At 36.3% G+C, this 20,386-nt stretch overlaps 3 protein-coding genes across 3 annotated transcripts; all 3 read right to left on the reverse strand.

The window, feature by feature from the left end:
• Window positions 1-9,095: 9,095 nt before the first annotated feature.
• Window positions 9,096-9,915, reverse strand: LOC112095863. The gene has a single exon (XM_024178427.1). It carries the CDS (start codon window positions 9,893-9,895, stop codon window positions 9,125-9,127), a length of 771 nt encoding a protein of 256 aa, XP_024034195.1. The 5' UTR covers window positions 9,896-9,915; the 3' UTR covers window positions 9,096-9,124.
• A 2,213-nt stretch (window positions 9,916-12,128) lies between these two features.
• Window positions 12,129-12,832, reverse strand: LOC112095861. Its single transcript, XM_024178409.1, has one exon. It carries the CDS (start codon window positions 12,747-12,749, stop codon window positions 12,144-12,146), a length of 606 nt encoding a protein of 201 aa, XP_024034177.1. The 5' UTR covers window positions 12,750-12,832; the 3' UTR covers window positions 12,129-12,143.
• Window positions 12,833-19,182: 6,350 nt separating this feature from the next.
• Window positions 19,183-20,023, reverse strand: LOC112095864. Its single transcript, XM_024178430.1, has one exon. It carries the CDS (start codon window positions 20,001-20,003, stop codon window positions 19,233-19,235), a length of 771 nt encoding a protein of 256 aa, XP_024034198.1. The 5' UTR covers window positions 20,004-20,023; the 3' UTR covers window positions 19,183-19,232.
• Window positions 20,024-20,386: the final 363 nt, after the last annotated feature.

Here is a 20,386-nt window from a genome sequence, read left to right on the forward strand (position 1 = left end):
CGTAGGCCAACAACTGCCGCTGATTCGATTGATGGCGTCGCAACAAGCAGGACCAATTTGGCCAATTTGACCACCCAAAAATGAACCGTAGATCTCCGTAAGACAAGTTGGTATGTTTGTCAATGAAGACCAGCACTCTATTACATCTGATATGGGCATTAGCAAGCCTGAAATTTCTCCCAGAATTTGTCCGAATGGTAGAGTTGGTACTTCTTGTCCCAATCCTGTTGGGACAAGAATCGATATGCATACATCAATCAACATCACAAGTACTGCATCTTTTGCCATCTAATCAGTTAGCAAAGAGAAAATTCTTACTGATGCAGCTGGATGTTCTCTGTGATCTGTAATTTGTTTGGCTGGTAGGAATTGACGATGAATTTATACTTCTCAAGAACTTCAGTATTGTTAGAAGATATGTTTAGGACTGCTGATGTGGAGTCATAGAAGTTGCTTCTGTTGAATGTTTCAAACTTTTCCTATTTTTCTGGTGTTGGTTATTTATTTTGTTGATTCTTGCTGTGATCGTGGCACAATCTTTGGACCATGATTCTAGTGGGTTGTTATTTGGCTTTGGTGTGTTATTTAAGCTTTAAAGTGTAATGTTTTCAGTTAATGAATTGAGTGAAGTTCTCTTGACAATTCACGTGGCTTTCATTTCCATTTGTAAACTTTGTTTTCTTTTCTTATTCAAGTAACAACATCTGGTATCAGAGCTTTCTTCTTAAGGGATCTGTGTTTGAATTTGTCAAGTCATGGAAGCCGAAGCCAGTTTCTCCGCAATTGCTCCGACGGTGTTTGACGGAAACAACTACCAGCTTTGGGCAGTACGTATGAAGACATACTTGGAAGCTTTGGATCTTTGGGAAGCAGTGGAAGAAGACTATGAATTTCCTGCACTTCCAAACAATCCCACAATGGCACAGATAAAAGCGCATAAAGAAAAGAAGACAAAGAAATCAAGGGCAAAGGCCTGTTTGTTTGCTGCAGTCTCATCCACCATATTCACTCGCATCATGTCTTTGAAGTCAGCAAAAGCGATATGAGATTATCTCAAGAGCGAATATGAAGTAGATGAAAGAATTAAAGGTATGCAAGTCCTGAATTTGATCAGGGAGTTTGAACTTCAAAGAATAAAGGACTCCGAGACTATCAAAGATTACTCCGACAGACTTCTTAGTATTGCAAACAAGGTGAGGCTTATTGGATCTGAATTTACTAACTCAAGAATTGTACAAAAAATTCTTGTTACAGTACCTGAAAGATATGAAACAACTATCATTACCTTTGAAAATACCAAGGATTTGTCAAAGATTTCCTTGGCAGAATTGCTTAACGCATTACAAGCACCATAACAAAGAAGACTGATGAGGGGGGATACAACAACCGAAGGAGCTTTAGCAGCCAAACATCAGAATATGGCCAAAAACAAAACAAAAAAGAAGGACTTTGAAGGAAATTGGGCAAGTACAGCATCTGCGAATGCAAAAGAAAAGAATGAAAATCAGAAGAAATCCTATCCACCTTGCAAACATTGCAGAAAGAAGGGTCATCCTCCGTTTAAATGCTGGAGAAGACCTGATGCTAAGTGCACTAAATGTAATCAGATGGGGCATGAAGCAGTTATCTGTAAAAATGAAAATCAACATGGTGAAGAGGCAAAGACGGCTGGTTAAGAGGAAGAGGATCACTTGTTCGTCGCTACATGTTTCTCTGGCATCGAATCAAGTGAGAGTTGGCTTATTGATAGTGGTTGTACTAACCACATGACACATAACAAGGATCTATTCAGGGAACTAAGCAACGCAAACTCGTCAAAGGTTCGAGTTGGAAATGGCACGTACATAGCTGTGAAAGGAAAAGGAACAGTTGCAATCACAACCTTTTCAGGTACAAAGTTCATTTCTGATGTGTTGTATGTCCTTGAAATTGATCAAAACTTGTTAAGTGTTGCACAACTAATTGAAAAGGGTAATAAAGTTGTGTTCGAAGACAAAGTTTGCTTGATTAAAGATGCAGATGGAAAAGATATTTTCAGAGTAAAAATGAAAGGGAAAAGCTTTGTTCTAAATCCATTGAAGGATGAGCAAAATGCTTTCCCGATCAAAGAAAATATCACTGAGTTATGGCACAAGAGGCTTGGGCATTATCATCATCAAGGGCTGCTGCAGATGAAATCCAAGGGGATGGCAAATGATCTTCCAGAACTTGATGACTATATTCAAAATTGCAAAGCATGTCAGTTTGGAAAGCAAAGCAGGAGACCATTTCCCAAGGCAACATGGAGAGCAACAAAGAAGCTGCAATTAGTTCATACTGATATTGCAGGCCCACAAAGAATGCCTTCTTTGAATGGTAGTCTTTATTATGTTGTATTCATTGATGATTTCACCCGTATGTGTTGGATCTTTTTTTTGAAGCACAAGTCAGAGGTGGCTCAAGTTTTCTGGAACTTTAAAGCTAGAGTTGAGAACGAGAGTGGCTGTAGAATTCAGACTCTTAGATCAGACAATGGCAAGGAGTATACCTTTGGAGCATTCAATCACTTTTGCGAGGAGGCTGGCATCCAACATCAATTAACCACTCCATACACTCCACAACAAAATGGAGTGAGTGAGAAGGAACAGATTTATATTGGAGATGACACGATGTATGCTACATGAGAAGAACTTGCCAAAGCAAATTTGGGCTGAAGCTGCAAGCACTGCTGTTTTTTTGCAAAACAGGCTTCCCACAAGAGCAGTGAGAGATAAAACACCCTTTGAGGCTTGGTATGGCTATAAACCATCTCTGAAATTCCTTAGAATATTTGGATGTCTATGCTTCACTCATGTTCCGCAGATTAGTAGAGACAAACTAGATAAAAGAGCACTTCCAGGCATCTTTATTGGCTACAACTCCGTTGCAAAAGCTTATAAAGTTTTCCAGCCACAAACTGGAAAAATTATTATAAGCAGGGATGTGCACTTTATGGAAGATGAAGAGTGGGATTGGGATGATGCAAAGAAGATGGATTCAACCTCCAAAAAGCCAAAACTCAAGTTTCCTGTTATGGACACAGCAGATCAAAGCATTGAAGATTGGGAAAATGAAACGGTGGATGACAGACCTATCAGGGGCACAAGACCACTTTCAGGTGTTTACCAAAGATGCAATATTGCTGTGTGTGAACCTACAAATTATGAAGAAGCCAAGACGGATCAGAATTGGGTTACGGCAATGAATGGGGAGCTGTTCATGATTGAAAAGAATAAAACATGGGAGTTGGTTGATCGACCCCAAAACAGGAAGGTAATTGGAGTCAAGTGGGTGTACAAAACCAAGCTTAATGCTGATGCCTGAATCAACAAATATAAAGCTAGGCTCGTGGTCAAAGGATTTGCTCAAGTACCTGGCGTGGATTACTCAGATACCTTCGCACCAGTCGCTAGACTCGACATCATCAGGCTGTTACTAGCTGTTGCAGCACAAAAAAATTGGAGGGTGTACCAGTTAGATGTCAAGTCAGCGTTCTTGAATGGTTTCCTGCAAGAGGAGATTTATGTAGAGCAACCGGAAGGCTATGTAAAGGAAGGAGAAGAAGACAAAGTGTATCTTCTTAAAAAAGCTCTTTACGGCTTGAAGCAAGCTCCAAGAGCTTGGTACAACAGGATTGATGAATACTTGCGGAACTTGGGATTTGTTAGAAGCTTATCTGAATCAACATTATATGTCAAGCACATTGGTGCTGACATTCTTATCATCTCATTATATGTGGATGATCTGCTCGTGACAGGAAATAAAAAGTGTGTTGTGGAGGAGTTTAAGCAAGAAATGATGGAGATTTTTGAGATGACAGATCTTGGATTAATGGCGTTCTTTCTTGGAATGGAAATTAAACAAAATGAAAATGAAATCTTCATCTGTCAGAAGAAATATGCCAGGGAAATTCTGAAAAAGTTTAAACTTGAAGAATGCAAAGAAATGAGCACTCCAATGAACTCAAAGGAGAAGCTCTGTAAAGAAGATGGAACAGAGAAGGTTGATCAGGCATATTTCAAAAGCTTAATTGGTTGCTTGATGTATCTCACAGCAACTCGACCTGACATTTTGAATGCTGTAAGCATTTTGTCTCGGTTTATGCACTGTGCTAGCGAATGGCATCTCAAAGCTGCAAAGAGGGTGCTTAGATATGTGAAGGGCACATGTAATTTTGGCATTAAATTTACAAGGAGCAAAGAGTTCAAATTGTTTGGTTACTCAGATAGCGATTGGGGAGGTTCCATTGATGATATGAAAAGCACTTCAGTCTACTGTTTCACACTTGGTTCTAGTGTTTTCTCTTGGAGCTCGAAAAAACAAGAAATTGTAGCTCAATCCACTGCTGAAGCAGAATTTGTTGCTGCAACGGCTGCTGTCAATCAAGCTTTGTGGCTGAGGAAGATTTTAATTGATCTTAACCTGGAGCAGGAGGAAAGTATAGAGATTCTAGTTGACAACCAAGCTGCTATTGCAATCTCTCAAAATCCTGTGTTTCACGGGAAAACTAAGCACTTTAATATTAAATTATTCTTCTTAAGAGAAGTGCAGAAAAATAGAGTTGTTAGTCTTGTCTACTGCAAAACAGAAGATCAGGTTGCAGACGTTTTCACCAAGCCACTGCCGGTTAGCAAGTTTGAGTTTTTCAGAACAAAACTTGGTGTTTGCAGCTCCTAAAGCAAGGAGGAGTGTTAGAAGATGTGTTTAGGACTGCTGATGTGGAGTCATAGAAGTTGCTTCTGTTGAATGTTTCAAACTTTTCCTATTTTTCTGGTGTTGGTTATTTATTTTGTTGATTCTTGTTGTGATCGTGGCACAATCTTTGGACCATGATTCTAGTGGGTTGTTATTTGACTTTGGTGTGTTATTTAAGCTTTAAAGTGTAATGTTTTCAGTTAATGAATTGAGTGAAGTTCTCTTGACAATTCACGTGGCTTTCATTTCCATTTGTAAACTTTGTTTTCTTTTCTTATTCAAGTAACAAGAAGTTTTGAAGAACGCAGCTGTTTCTTTTTTCTCTACTAACTGATGCAAAAGTTACATTTTATTTAATCAGCGTAAATGCATTAGTCAATTAACAATTTCGGCAACAAAAATCATCTTGAAAGCGTTACCTAGGTTATTCATTGCATACATTTGTATCATAACTAATTTATGTGATCAGGAACCACTGAACGAATGGGAGCTACACAAATACATTAGACAGTATGATCTGCATGTTCATTACTACTGGAGCTTGCAGGTCCCCTTCTTTTCTTCATTTTTCCAATTAGATACTTTACAATCCTCTTAGTAAGGCGTACGATGTGGGCGAGAAGATGAATCCCCTCGAAGCAAACCCATCCAATCATTACATAAGGTACATAATTATGAACCTGCATTTCTTTGTCACTTAGACGATAGACCATAACCAGATAAGCCGCAGCCATAGAAGATATTGCTGTCCATGTTATTACCATCAAAATCCATATAAAAAACCTGCGCTTTATAAAAGGTAAGCCGCTTACGAGCAATAGTATGATGCTTAGAGACGCAACAAAACCTGTATATTGCCCGCACATTTTAAAGACACATGTATATGTGTTAAAAGAGTGAATGGAAGAGAAACAATGCTGAATTTCCAAATTTTCTCCACAACAACTTAAATAAGAGATAAAATTGCTTTCCAATTTTAATTTGTGAAAATAGTAGTTATCCCCATTTTTATTTTCGAAAACCAGAAAATAATTTTTGGGAAACAAACAGATTAAGGTTGGTTTCGAACGTGTGCATACCTCAACTTGTTTTTCAAGGACGGCCAGGTGCAGGATGGTGTTGCCATTGTCATCCTTAGAATTCACAAACTCATGTAATTCACACATGCATGTAAAATTGTCACACCTCGCTCCATCAAAATTAGGGCCGCTTGGGGCCTGCCCTTAACCAACTCTTTCAAGACATTAACATGGCGCCTGATGGCAGCAATATGCAGAGGATTTTTCCCATCTATATCGCGAGCAAAACACATCTCGGGATTGAAAGATACCAATTTTAGTACAATGTCAAGGTAGCCTTTTGCAGCTGCCAAGTGAAGTGGTGATGCTTTTCGGGAATCAAGCGCTCCGGCTAGCTCAGGCTTTCGCCTTAAAATTTCCTGCACAAAATCTAAATGTCCGAGCAGGGAAGCTATGTCACATCATCTTTGTTAAGATATATTAATCATCAGCTTATTCAGTTAGCTTAATTAGCTAAGCAAGTTTGTTATCGTTGGTATAGTTAGTTGAGTTGAGTTGAGTTTGTTAGTAATGATGACGTGGAAGCTGACCTGGCTAGAGTTTGTTGCAAGCTGTTTTAACAATAGCAACATACATTTGAGTCTGTAGAAGATTCGAGACTGCTATATAAATACTCATGTAACTGAACAAATTCGATTGATGAAAACACGTTGAAATGATTCTCCACTCCCTAAATTTTCTCTCATTTTCTCATTGATTAAACAAACTCTCAAACTTTAACTATCTTTTTCATTAGAAATCGCCACCACTTAGACGGAGGACAAAGTGGAGAGTGGACTCCTTTTGAATGTTGTAATCGGCGCGAGTCCAGCCGTCCTCAAAATTGCTTGCGGGCGAAGATGAGCCTCTGCTGGCCCGGCGGAATCCCCTCCTTGTCCTGAATCTTCGTCTTCACGTTGTCGATCGTGTCGGAGCTCTCCACCTCCTGAGTGATGGTTTTCCCGGTCGACGTCTTGACGAAGATCTGCATTCCTCCCCTCAAGCGCGCCACCAGATGGAGCATCGACTCCTTCTGGATGTTGTAATCAGCCAAGATGCTCTTGTCGGCGAAAACCAGCCTCCTCCAGAGATGACTCCTCCAGCTGCTTGCCGGTGAAAACCAGCCTCTGCTGCTCCAGAGGCATTAATTCCTTGTCCTGGATGTTCGCTTTCACGTTGACGATCAATCAAAAGTAGACACGGTGATGAGAGTATTACGAACGGGGAAAAAAAGCAAAACCCCATATTGTTTAATAAAATTAATAGAAACCTTGTATTTTAAAACACATCCAAATTTTTTTAAGTGTTTTTTTATTAATCTTATTATTTTATTGTTATCTTTAGTTGTTTGATGATAGAAATATAAATATCTCTAATTATTTAATTAATTGAATTTTTTTAATCATAATTAATTGAAAAATTAAATGAAAATTATGAAAAAAACGTAAGGATTTTTTGAATTAATTGAAAAACCATGACAACTCCTGTATTTTTTTTTCATAATTTTTAATTAATTATAATTAAAAAATATTCAATTAATTAAATGGATAAAGTTATTCATATTTCCAATATCAAATAATTACAAGAATAAATTAATAAAAAAAGTTGATACTCAAAAAATTTAGATATATTTTAAAAATTAATGAAAATTTAATTAATTTTATCCAATAATAAGAGATTTTGCTCGTTTTTCGTAGTACAAGCTCTCACAATGGTTTACTGGGGACTCCAATTTGGGCCGACAATCGTTGAATCGCTTCAAATCTGGCCTGGACTGGAAGCCGCCCGCATTTAGAATCTCAATTCAGAAATGCATATTTTTGAAGGAGTATTTTGTTATTTTGGGAAGTACTTATTTTTTTCAGTCTCGAGTCTCTGCAGAAAGTTCAAAGCCAATTTTGCCACAAAACCTCACTGGGGATCCATCTTTAATTTGACGAGAAGAATAACAATCAAAATATGCTTGAAATTAGTCAACATAAGGATGTTTACAACTAAAGAATGAGTGTGTCCTAGCTATAGTATAATGAAAGAAAGTGATCTAATTACAGTGCAAAGAGCGGCCTTGTTCTCGTAAAGGTAGTAATGCCACTGTAAAATCGATAGTGCAATTAAAAAACATGTAAAAAAAAAAAACACAAGCAGTTCTTGACATGTAAATTAAAATTAACATAAAAACTTCAAAGCAATTAAGAATAGTGGGAATATTGTTGGATCCTTAATAGAACGTTGAGTTTATATATGAATAATTATGTATTGTATAATATCATATAAAGTTAAACACAATTAAAAATTATCTAATTAAGATTTTCAATAATTTGGACTTTAATATATTTAATAGAGTATGTGTCTTTTATGTGTACAGATTTAAGAATAATTTTTATTTTTATAATAAGTTGAAAATAGAAGTACCTAAAGATAACGTTATCTATATAAATGGTTCGGGTAAAAAAACTTAAAGAATTTTATCAATTTCATCTTTAGGTTGTGTTGACGTGTGTTCAAAGCATTCTAGTCCATGTATTATATTTGTTTAGGCTCGGTAATGGATTAGGTTTGCAAATAACTCATGAGGATCTCATTTTCTGTCTACTGATAATATAATAAGACTTCAATTGGATTGCTACAACATTTAGGGTGCGTTTGGGATTGAGGTGCTGTAGTTTTTAAGCTACTGCTGCTGTGAAAAAAAATTGTAATTATAAAACAAAAGTTAATAATATATAGTAAATATAAATTTTAAATAATAATTTTGATAAAATTATTAAAGATATAATAAATTTTATATTATACAAGTAAAAAATCATATCAACATATCTTAAAAGCTACAACAGCTAGTGTTTACCAAACACTTTAGTGCTGTAGCTTTTAAGCTACAACTGCCCAACCTCAATCCCAAACGCACCCTTAGCAGATGGTTCGAAATTGATTCTAAAAGAACCGCGAAAGTTCAGCTCCGCTCTTTATGCGGCCAAAGGAGCGGAAATAGGCAACTAGACATAAGCAATTTAGCATTTCCATTTCGGGGTCATAATATAAAGATAATTTTTTTGAGAAAACAGAAATACTGTGAATTTGAAGGGTTTAACGATTAAATTTAATGTCTTGTGCTCTTGTTAATTGGATATGCATATTTTTCACTCATAAAAATAACCTAACAAACAAGAAAATTATCCTATTATTGCAACATAATGGTAACTAATTCTCTCTTTGCTCGTTTGTGCAGGGCTTCAAACCCATTTATATTACCAGAGATTTTAATAATTGAATTCAATCTCACTACAAAATTTATTTATTATTTAAAAAAAAAAAGGGGAGGGGGAAGGGAAGAGAAGAAGAAGAAAGAAACAATACTAAGCCCCAAGGACAATGCCACAAGTGTTCTGCAGCAATTGAGGGAAGAATGGATTAAATGGGAACATTTTAGGCCAGCATTTATCGGTGATTTCAGCGACACCCTTGCAACAAGCATGGCCAAGACCATTAAACTGGCCAGTGACGAGTGATTTATAAATCTCTAAAGCACACCCTTCAGTGTTTGTAATGGATGACCAGCATTCTGTTACTTCAGCCAAATCTGCTTCTGGCACAAAGACCTTGGTCCCAGCAAATATATGGTAAGGTGAAGGTGGCAAAGAGGGGTTGCTTCCGGCAAATGCATGATCAGGTGAAGGTGACGGAGAGAGCGTGGTCTGGTCAAATGTATGATCAGATGCAGGTGTAACAGAGAGTTTTGTCCCAGCAAATAAATGATCAAATGAAGGCGCAACAGCACAAAATTGCTTGAGCGATGAAGGGAACGTGGGATGAAAGGGAAGCATCTTAGACCAGCATTTATCCGTCACTTGATTGATGCCATTGCAACAAGCAGGACCGATATTGCTAACATGACCGCTGGAAAGTGATCTAAAAATCTCCGAGTGACAATCTGGAATGTTTGTTAGCGGCAACCAGCATTGGTCGGCACCTTTTAGAGGCGGTAATAGGCCTGGAATTTGTGAGATTGGTATCGTCGGTAGTGGCGGCAGTGTTGTGAGCTGCGCTAGTTCTGTTGAGACCAGCGTTGCTGCAATGCAAGCCGCAGCCAACATCATAGGGACTATATTTGCTGATATTTTTGCCATTGGACGCCTCCTATGCAAGTATTTTCAAGGGAATTTGATTTTGTGATTCTGTGGAGGAAATTTGTGCGGAATTTATTTGTCTTTTGGGGTGACGTTACTTGTGTTGAAGCATTTACCATAATGAATTGATACAACAGTTTTAATAATTAACTTTTGTTTTAAAGAGCCTTCTATTAATTAATTAATTAAAATTGGCATTACACCTGAATTGGATTTAATCAATATGACTAAATCGAGTTCCTTCGTTTGAGTGAAACTGACTATTATGGAATGAGTTATATCTCTTTTTCCCAACATGCAACTGAAATTTAAAATTATTTTCAATATAAAAACAGAATAATAAAACAAAATTATTACTCTTATTTTTAAATTAATTACAACAATATATTTTACATTAAAAAATATAGACAATTATTGGTAACCACTGTTTTTTCGCGTGCAAATGACATTATTGATCGAAAGGAGCCATGAAGGGTACCATTAGACTTGAAATTGGATGATCTATACAATGATAGTCTCAATGCCAGAAAATGGTGATATGTAGAGGTTCACACCCCTTCCAAAATAACTGCAACCATAACCACACCACAAAAACACAAGTTACATTACACTACCACTTTTTTTCAATATAAAGACCCTCAATTTGGTTGTTAAAGGCAATGAACTTTGAAACGTTGTCTAATCCTGGGGTCTTGCTATAGTTGTTTGCATTGGAAGGCGCATCTATCACAGACACATCCATTTATTTGGCAATCATTGTCATCATCACATAGATCAAAGAATTTTCAATCTGTTGATAGTATTTGTGTTTCTATTCACTCACTTCTATTTTTTAGCGATGGTGCCGTCATTGTTGTCGTTGATGGTGCAATAATTTTTAGCAATGTTATTTCGATTTTTCATCTAATTTACAAAACTTAAATATTAATTATAATATTCAATTTTAATCTTGTATGCTTAACTATTACTAATATTCAAGTTCATGAATGAATATCAGATAAATCAAATCCGGAGTATTTTGGATGGATATTATCCAATCTATTTGGATCAAATACTTAGATATCCAACTTGAATGGATTTGTTTGCTCTTCCTAGTTGTCAACTCGATTAATAACTATATTAGGTTCAGTTTTAAAACTCCTAATATGATAACCTATTTATGACACAATTGAATTAACTGTACTAATTGACTTATATTTTAATTGATAGATAACTGCCATCTCTATTGTTGTCCATGTGCGATGTTAGCAAGAGAGAAGGAATAAAAGAAAATACTAATTTTTAGTTTATTTTTACTAAAAAAATATTTAAATAATTTTCAAATAGAGTAATTGTTTAGATTTTTTTTTTTTTACCCTCCTCTCAGATAAGTTAATAAAAGATCATCTTAATTGTACGGATGTGTGCTAATGACTATTTAATATGTTATGAATTTATATGTTATAATTTTAAAACTTTTAATTTTTCTTATTTTGCATCAACAATAGGGGATTTTAATGTTAATAATCCAATAATCTCATCTGAGCCATTGTTCAACTCTTAGTGGACCTGAAAAAGACAAAAAAAAATGGGGTACCAAACCCCATGAGTAACGTAGTTGGACTCTAATTATATATAACTCTTAGTGGACCTGAAAAAGACAAAAAAAAATGGGGTACCAAACTCCATGAATAACGTAGTTGGACTCTAATTATATATATATATATATATACACACACGCAGTCAAAATATAATAAAAATCTTGATAATATCTAAAAAGACTTTTGTAGATGTCGCCAATTTTCATAAATCCTTACCATTTTGACTCGAAATATTTCTACCAGCCAAAGCTTTGAGCAAATCGGCTAGCATTTTCATATCTCTAACAATATGTGGCTTCTTCATTACCTGTATTCTTGGATTTTACCAAAGAATCAATGAGATTCCTGATTCTATTTGTTTCAGTCAGAGTTTTTTTATCAGTCAATTCTCAATCAGTGCGTTATTTGTTCAAGTGCACACACTTGCATTTAAATGCCTTTGAATATAAATAAATATTAAAATTAAACTTTAAAGAACAGAGCAATCAGTCATGGTGAAATGACACCATCAAGAGCAAGAAAATGGGCCCAAATTTCTAGTTGGCCAACTGAACTTTTATTGTGAAGAATCATACGATCGACAGTCTTAAATTAAGACTACAAAAATCATTTAGCCGAAAAAATAAACTAATCGAAAAGCAGAAGAACCACTCTTCACTCTCCCGTGATCAAACAATGACAGCAGCACAATTGCTTCTCAAAAATGAAGGGAAGAATGGATTAAATGGGAACATCTTAGGCCAGCACTTATTGTTAATTCCAATGATAGCCTTGCAACAAGCAGGGCCAACGCCATTGATTTGGCCAGTGGTGAGTGATTTATAAACCTCTAAAGCACACCCTTCAGTGCTTGCAATGGAGGACCAGCATTCAGTAACTTCAGCCGCATTAATCCCTGGCGTCAACAACAGATTTGGAGAAGCGACCTTGCTCGCAGCACTCAGTACTCCAGCGTCTTGAGGTGGAGGTGCAGTGCAGAAGTTCTTGAGCAATGGAGCCAAAAATGGGTTGAACGGGAACATCTTAGGCCAACAACTGTCGGTAATTTGATTGATGGCAGTGCAACAAACAGGACCAATCTGGCCAATTTGGCCAATTTGGCCAAGCAACAGGGGACCGATAATCTCCGTGAGACAACTTGGTACGCTTGTTAGAGATGACCAGCATTTTTCAATATCTTGTACAGGCTGCTCTTGTGACAGTCCTGAGGGGAACAGCATTGTCGCGAACACAACAATCAGCACCATAAGAAGGGTATTTGATGATTCTGCCATTGGATCAGCAGCTCACTGGAAATCTTTGCACTGGTTTTGTTGATACAAGTTTCCTGTGATTTAAAAGGATACTTGTGGTTCTGTGGAAGGATTAGGTAGGAAGAGAACACACTCTAAATACTGATTACGGAAACGCTTGTTGTAAATTGACGAAACAGTTTCATATGTGACATTTACCATGAGTTATGTGCTAAGTGAGTATTTATGGCATAATTGTAACAGAAAAATAATAGTTAGGATTTTTTTTTTCAATTTTTAATCCAATGTATTTGGATCAAATACTTAGATATCCAACTTGAATGGATTTGTTTGCTCTTCCTGGCTATCAACTCGATTAATAATTGTATTGAGTTCAGTTTTAAAACTCCTAATATGATAACCTATTTATGGCACAATTAATTATTCAATTAATTATACTAATTGACTTATATTTTAATTGATAGACATGTATTGCCATCTCTATTGTTGTCCATGTGCGATGTCAGCAAGAGAGAAGAAAGAAAAGAAAATATTTATTTTTAGTTTATTTTTACTAAAGAAATATTTAAATTACTTTCAAATCGAGTAATTTTTTTTTTACCCTTCGCTCAGATAAGTTAATAAAATATCTTAAACGTATGGATGTGTGCTAATGACTATTTCAACGTTTGGGGTGGAGTAACAAATATCAATTTATTTAAGTGTGCAATTAAATTTATTCTTTTTATTTAAGGACAAAAACTCAACCAAAAAACAAAATTTATTGTTCAAACAAACAAAAATGATTTTATAAATTCATAAACTAACACTTTATTATTATTAGTAAATTAACATGTTTTTACTACATAATTAGATAATTGACAGTGTGTTAAATAAATATTATGTTACAAAAAAAAATAAAACATTAACTACATAGAATATGAAATTATATTTATTTTCGTATTTTGTACATTCCATCCACTTGATAGTAAAATCTCGTGTTGAAAAGAAAAAAGTTATGGGGTTTGAACCTTGTTCACATCGGTAAGAGGAAATTGGTTGCTGTTATGTTAAATTAAAAAAAAAATTATATTTATATTCATCATTAATTGTGGTTAGTAAATAATATACATAGTTTAACTATATAATAAATTAGTTAATTTATTAATTAATATGTAATAGATATTAATAAATGTAACAATAAGTCATTTAATTAGAAATCTAGTTCAATAGTGTAAAAAAAGTTAGAATATTATAGACTTATATGTTATAATTTTAAAACTTTTGATTTTTCTTATTTTACATGAACAATAGGAGCTTTTAATGTTAATAACCCAATAATCGCATCTAAGCCATGTACAACTCTTACGGTGGATTTCAAAAAGATAAAAAATGGAGTACCAAATTCCATGGGTAACGTAGCTGGACCCCAATTATATATATATATAAACGCAATCAAAATATAATAAAAATCTTGATAATATTTAAAAGGACTTTTGTAGATGTCGCCAATCTTCATAAATCCTTACCGTTTTGACTCGAAATATTTCTACCAGCCAAAGCTTTAAGCATTTTTATATCCCTAAAACTATTTTTTTTTTTTTGGGTTAGACGGGACCCCTACCTGTCATTTATAAAAGATAATGAAAGATGCAAGGAGGGGGACAAAAATCAAAACCTCCAATCAAGAGAAAAAAATACAACAGAAAAAGAACAGATTAAGGCATAGCCTAACATGAGAATCATAATAAAATGACTAATGAAGACGGTGATAATATGTCTTACGATATTTACGGCCGGTAAGTAATTTAAATCCCTTTTTCGATTGACCAACAGTGCTAAAATCGGGACTTAAGTCTATTCTCTCAGAATTCTCAGGAGCAGATAAAAAGTGTTCGTTATTCGCCAGGTGCTCGTCAGAACTATCATCATTATCAGTATGAGAATTGTAATGCCTAAAATCTGTGCTGGATGCTCGATGAAGATGTGGATTATACTCACCAATGCTCCGCAGGGGAGACAAGCTTTGATCACGAGGTTCCTTAGAATCATGAGTTGTGTCATCTTGGGCAATCGGCTCCTGAACGGATGTAGAATTTGTAACGTTAGGCCAGTTCTCCGAAGGTTTGGTGATCGGGGACCTCGCGTCTGCAATCTGCTTAGTGATAGAAGGCTCAGGTCGAGGAGTATCTGAGGGTTGTGGAGTATCTGACTGTAGAACTTCTGACTTCTTACCATCTTCTACTCTGGTCTGCCGATTCTCACTGGGTCGCTGGGGACGGAGCCCCAGATTAGCCACGTAACACGTCTCAATGGTATGACCAAGGTGCTTGCAGGAAGCACAGTGGAGTGGGATTTTCTCAAAAATTACATTTTGCTAAAATTCATAATCTCCCACCCCGATTCGTATCCTTGGCAAAGGAGGTTGGGTAACATCATACTCCACTAATACCCTAGCTACAGAAGGGCGAGCTAAAGAGGCAGTAGCTTGGTCAATTCGCAATGGCTTGCCAATAGTTGATGCAATAGAAAATAATGCTTCCTTACAGTGCATAAACTGGACAGGCAAGTAAGGAAATGAGATCCATACTAGAACTATAGGGGACTCCTCGGAGCACCGAAAATCGGTGGTCCATTTAAAAATTCTCATGGCACTCCCATTAATGTGCCATGTCTGCCTAATCCATAGGCGGGAATAGTCATCCAAAAACGTCCAATTGAATTAACACATGTCGATTATCTAGTAAAGACACCTTAAAAGTTCCCTTTAATCTCAAAGAAGTAAAAAATTTACGAATTAATTTCATACTAGGTCTATTATAAGAAAATTTACCAACCAATGTCAACTTGAAGGGAATGGCCATCGCTTCAATTTCCACAACGGAGAATTGCTCGTTAGGCTCTCCCCCGAAAGAAGTAACGGTCTTGATTGGAACCATCGAGCTAGTTGGGCCGATCATAATATCCATAAACGATTTTTTATTGGTTCTCTTTTGATTCGAATTGGTGACGGAATTCAAAATTGAGGCATAAGATGGTGCGGATGTGGGCGGTGTAGCATTTTGAGTCAACGGGGTAAATTGGGGATTATTAGAAATGAGTGTTGAGGGCATTCGGGAGGGCTGGTTGTTGGGGTCAGAAATGGATTGGGCTTGGGATTGATTTGTGGGAAAGGCTAATGGGACAAGGGGAAGGCTAGTGGGAAACACACATGGGGGACACAAATCATGTGCAGCCGAAAGTGGTTCATGTGCATGTGGAGCAACATAGCTGCTGCACGCGTGAAGACTTTTGGGATGGGATGTTTGCTCATGGCTGCTGCACGCGTGGAGACTTTTGGGCTGGGATGTTTGGCTTCTTCATTACCGGCATTCTTGGATTTTACCAATGAATCAATGAGATTCCTGATTCTATTTGTTTCAGTCAGAGTATTTTTATGAGTCAACTCTCCATCAGTGCGTTATTTGCAGGGATGGCAAATAAATTTTGCTCCTTTTTCGTAGTACAAGCTCTCACAATAGTTTACAGGGGACTGCAATTTGGGTCGACAATCGTTGAATCGCTTCAAATCTGGCCTGGACTGGAAGCCGCCCGCATTTAGAATCTCAATTCAGAAATGCATATTTTTGAAGGAGTATTTTGTTATTTTGGGAAGTATTTATTTTTTCAGTCTCGAGTCTCTGCAGAAAGTTCATAGCCAATTTTGCCACAAAACATCACTAGGGATCCATCTTTAATTTGATGAGAAGAATAACAATAAAAAATTGCTTGAAATTAGTCAACATAAGGATGTTTACAACTAAAGAATGAGTGTGTCCTAGCTATAGTATAATGAAAGAAAGTGATCTAATTACAGTGCAAAGAGCGGCCTTGTTCTCGTAAAGGTAGTAATGCCACTGTAAAATCGATAGTGCAATTAAAAAACATGTAAAAAAAAAAAAAACACAAGCAGTTCTTGACATGTAAATTAAAATTAACATAAAAACTTCAAAGCAATTAAGAATAGTGGGAATATTGTTGGATCCTTAATAGAATGTTGGGTTTATATATGAATAATTATGTGTTGCATAATATCATATAAAATTAAACACAATTAAAAGTTATCTAATTAAGATTTTCAGTAATTTGGACTTTAATATATTTAATAGAGTATGTGTCTTTTATGTGTAGAGATTTAAGGATAATTTTTATTTTTATAGTGAGTTGAAAGTAGAAGTACCTAAAGGTAAAGTTATCTATATAAATGGTTGTGGTAAAAAAACTTAAAGAATTCTCCGGGATAATGTGTTGATCTAGAAGATAAACCACGCTACTTTAAAAAGCAATTATTCGTTATGAATTCAGATATGCTTCCGCGAGCTCAATTATTGATTTTTGGTAATACAACATGAATGTTTCTAAAATTTAAGCCATGGTTTTCACCAATGGATTATTTTCTAACAAATGCATGATCAAGTATATATATTTGCTGAACTTTATTAATTTTATTGTCAAGAATGAATCACAATTCTAAGCTTTGCTAGCGATGGAAGTAAAACCTGTATTTCTAAGCTCATTGAAAAACCAGAAAGGAATGCAGTTCCTTGATAACTGGCCCAATCCATTCAGTGTAATAACTACCAAGTAACACTAAGCTGTAAGAACAAAATTGCCTAATCAGGTGTTGGTGCTGCCCCACTAACCTCAGCCCAAGAGCTCTTCAACAATGGAGGGAAGAAGGGATTAAATGGGAACATCTTAGGCCAGCACTTATATCGCTGATTTCAGTGACAGCTTTGCAACAAGCAGGGCCAATACCATTGATTTGGCCAGTGGTGACTGGTGAGTGATTTAAAAATCTCTGAAGCACACCATTCTTTGCTTGTAATAGATGACCAGCATTCTGTTATTTCGGTCTCATTAACAGATGGCACAGAGAGCTTGCTCCCGGAATTCGCTCCAGTTGGTTGATCAGGTGAAAGTGCAGCACAAAAATTCTTGAGCAATGAAGGGAAAAACGGATGACATGGGAACATCTTAGGCCAGCAATCATCGCTGACTTGATTGATGGAGCTGCAACAAGCCGGATTAATCTTGCTTGCTTGACCACTGGATAGTGAATCACAAATCTGCCAGAGGCAGCTTGGAATTTTTGTTAGCTATGACCAGCCTTTGCCAGCATCTTGTAGAGGCGGTAATAGGCCTGAAGTTTTTCCGATTGGTATTGCTAATGGGAACCGTGTACTAGTCCTGTTGGGACAAGAATTGCTATGCATGCCACAGCCAACATCATCGGCATTGTAATTGCTGATATTTTCGCCATGGATTCAGCTATGTGTGCAAACCCTTCGAGTATTTTCGGATATTTAGTTTGTGATTCTTCCTCAGAATTAGGTTTGTAGTGAATTTATAGTGTTCCTTGATCGGATCGAGTTATTAATTAAAATGACATAACTCATGTAATAAATTACAGTAATATTTATGACTATTTGGTTGAAAAGATAATACTGACGACATAATTAACATACTGAATTATATCTCTTTTGACTAATAATTAACGTGCAACTGAAAATTAAAATTTTGGTTCCGTAAACAAAAGGGCCCGAAATTTAGTCAGCCATTTTCTTTTAAGCCTTGTCCTATTCAACTTCTTAGCTAAGGCCAACACAAGCTACTGAGCTACATGGCAATATATCTTTTCATTTCTTTCTCTGCCAATTTAAGATACAAAGATTATTGAAAAAAAGAAAAAAGAGGCTCACAATTGAATGATTAATTTTGCTACCTTTACTCTTTTAGCTTCAAAATATGTCATTGTAATTTGTGGGCAAATAATTACTGCGTCAGACTTGAAACGATGATCTTATTAAATGATCATCGGTGAACATTGTCTGCAGTTTCGCAGCCTAATGCTAATGTATCATATCTTTGGAAATTCAATTTCATCTTTAGGTTGTGTTGACGTGCGTTCAAAGCAATCTAGTCCATGTATTATATTTGTTTAGGCTCGGTAATGGCTTAGGTTTGCAAATGACTCAGAAGGATCTTCTGTCTACTGATAATATAATAAGACTTCAATTGGATTGCTACAACATTTAGCAGATGGTTCGAAATTGATTCTAAAAGAACCGCGAAAGTTCAGCTCCGCTCTTTATGCGGCCAAAGGAGCGGAAATAGGCAACTAGACATAAGCAATTTAGCATTTCCATTTCGGGGTCATAATAGAAAGATAATTTTTTTGAGAAAACAGAAATACTGTGAATTTGAAGGGTTTAACGATTAAATTTAATGTCTTGTGCTCTTGTTAATTGGATATGCATATTTTTCACTCATAAAAATAACCTGACAAACAAGAAAATTATCCTATTATTGTAACATAATGGTAACTAATTCTCTCTTTGCTCGTTTGTGCAGGGCTTCAAACCCATATCATTTATATTACCAGAGATTTTAATAATTGAATTCAATCTCACTACAAAATTTATTTATTATTTAAAAAAAAAAAGGGGAGGGGGAAGGGAAGAGAAGAAGAAGAAAGAAACAATACTAAGCCCCAAGGACAATGCCACAAGTGTTCTGCAGCAATTGAGGGAAGAATGGATTAAATGGGAACATTTTAGGCCAGCATTTATCGGTGATTTCAGCGACACCCTTGCAACAAGCATGGCCAAGACCATTAAACTGGCCAGTGACGAGTGATTTATAAATCTCTAAAGCACACCCTTCAGTGTTTGTAATGGATGACCAGCATTCTGTTACTTCAGCCAAATCTGCTTCTGGCACAAAGACCTTGGTCCCAGCAAATATATGGTAAGGTGAAGGTGGCAAAGAGGGGTTGCTTCCGGCAAATGCATGATCAGGTGAAGGTGACGGAGAGAGCGTGGTCTGGTCAAATGTATGATCAGATGCAGGTGTAACAGAGAGTTTTATCCCAGCAAATAAATGATCAAATGAAGGCGCAACAGCACAAAATTGCTTGAGCGATGAAGGGAACGTGGGATGAAAGGGGAGCATCTTAGACCAGCATTTATCCGTCACTTGATTGATGCCATTGCAACAAGCAGGACCGATATTGCTAACGTGACCGCTGGAAAGTGATCTAAAAATCTCCGAGTGACAATCTGGGATGTTTGTTAGCGGCAACCAGCATTGGTCGGCACCTTTTAGAGGCGGTAATAGGCCTGGAATTTGTGAGATTGGTATCGTCGGTAGTGGCGGCAGTGTTGTGAGCTGCGCTAGTTCTGTTGAGACCAGCGTTGCTGCAATGCAAGCCGCAGCCAACATCATAGGGACTATATTTGCTGATATTTTTGCCATTGGACGCCTCCTATGCAAGTATTTTCAAGGGAATTTGATTTTGTGATTCTGTGGAGGAAATTTGTGCGGAATTTATTTGTCTTTTGGGGTGACGTTACTTGTGTTGAAGCATTTACCATAATGAATTGATACAACAGTTTTAATAATTAACTTTTGTTTTAAAGAGCCTTCTGTTAATTAATTAATTAATTAATTAATTAAAATTGGAATAACTCCTGAATTGGATTTAATCAATATGACTAAATCTAGGGATGGCAATGGTGCAGATATGGGTTAGATCTACTCTGCTCCAGATCCAAATTCATAATAAAAATTAAGATCCGTATCTGCTCCAGATCTGTTATGAATCCATATTTTTCGCTCCATATCCAGATCCAAAAAAG

This window comes from Citrus clementina, unplaced genomic scaffold (assembly GCF_000493195.1).
Source record: "Citrus clementina cultivar Clemenules unplaced genomic scaffold, Citrus_clementina_v1.0 scaffold_1, whole genome shotgun sequence".
Taxonomy (NCBI): domain Eukaryota; kingdom Viridiplantae; phylum Streptophyta; class Magnoliopsida; order Sapindales; family Rutaceae; genus Citrus; species Citrus x clementina.

Excerpts from the sequence above, each read along its gene's own strand:
- LOC112095864 (XM_024178430.1), bottom strand. The coding sequence starts at position 20,003 with ATGGCAAAAATATCAGCAAATATAGTCCCTATGATGTTGGCTGCGGCT.
- LOC112095863 (XM_024178427.1), bottom strand. The coding sequence starts at position 9,895 with ATGGCAAAAATATCAGCAAATATAGTCCCTATGATGTTGGCTGCGGCT.
- LOC112095861 (XM_024178409.1), bottom strand. The coding sequence starts at position 12,749 with ATGGCAGAATCATCAAATACCCTTCTTATGGTGCTGATTGTTGTGTTC.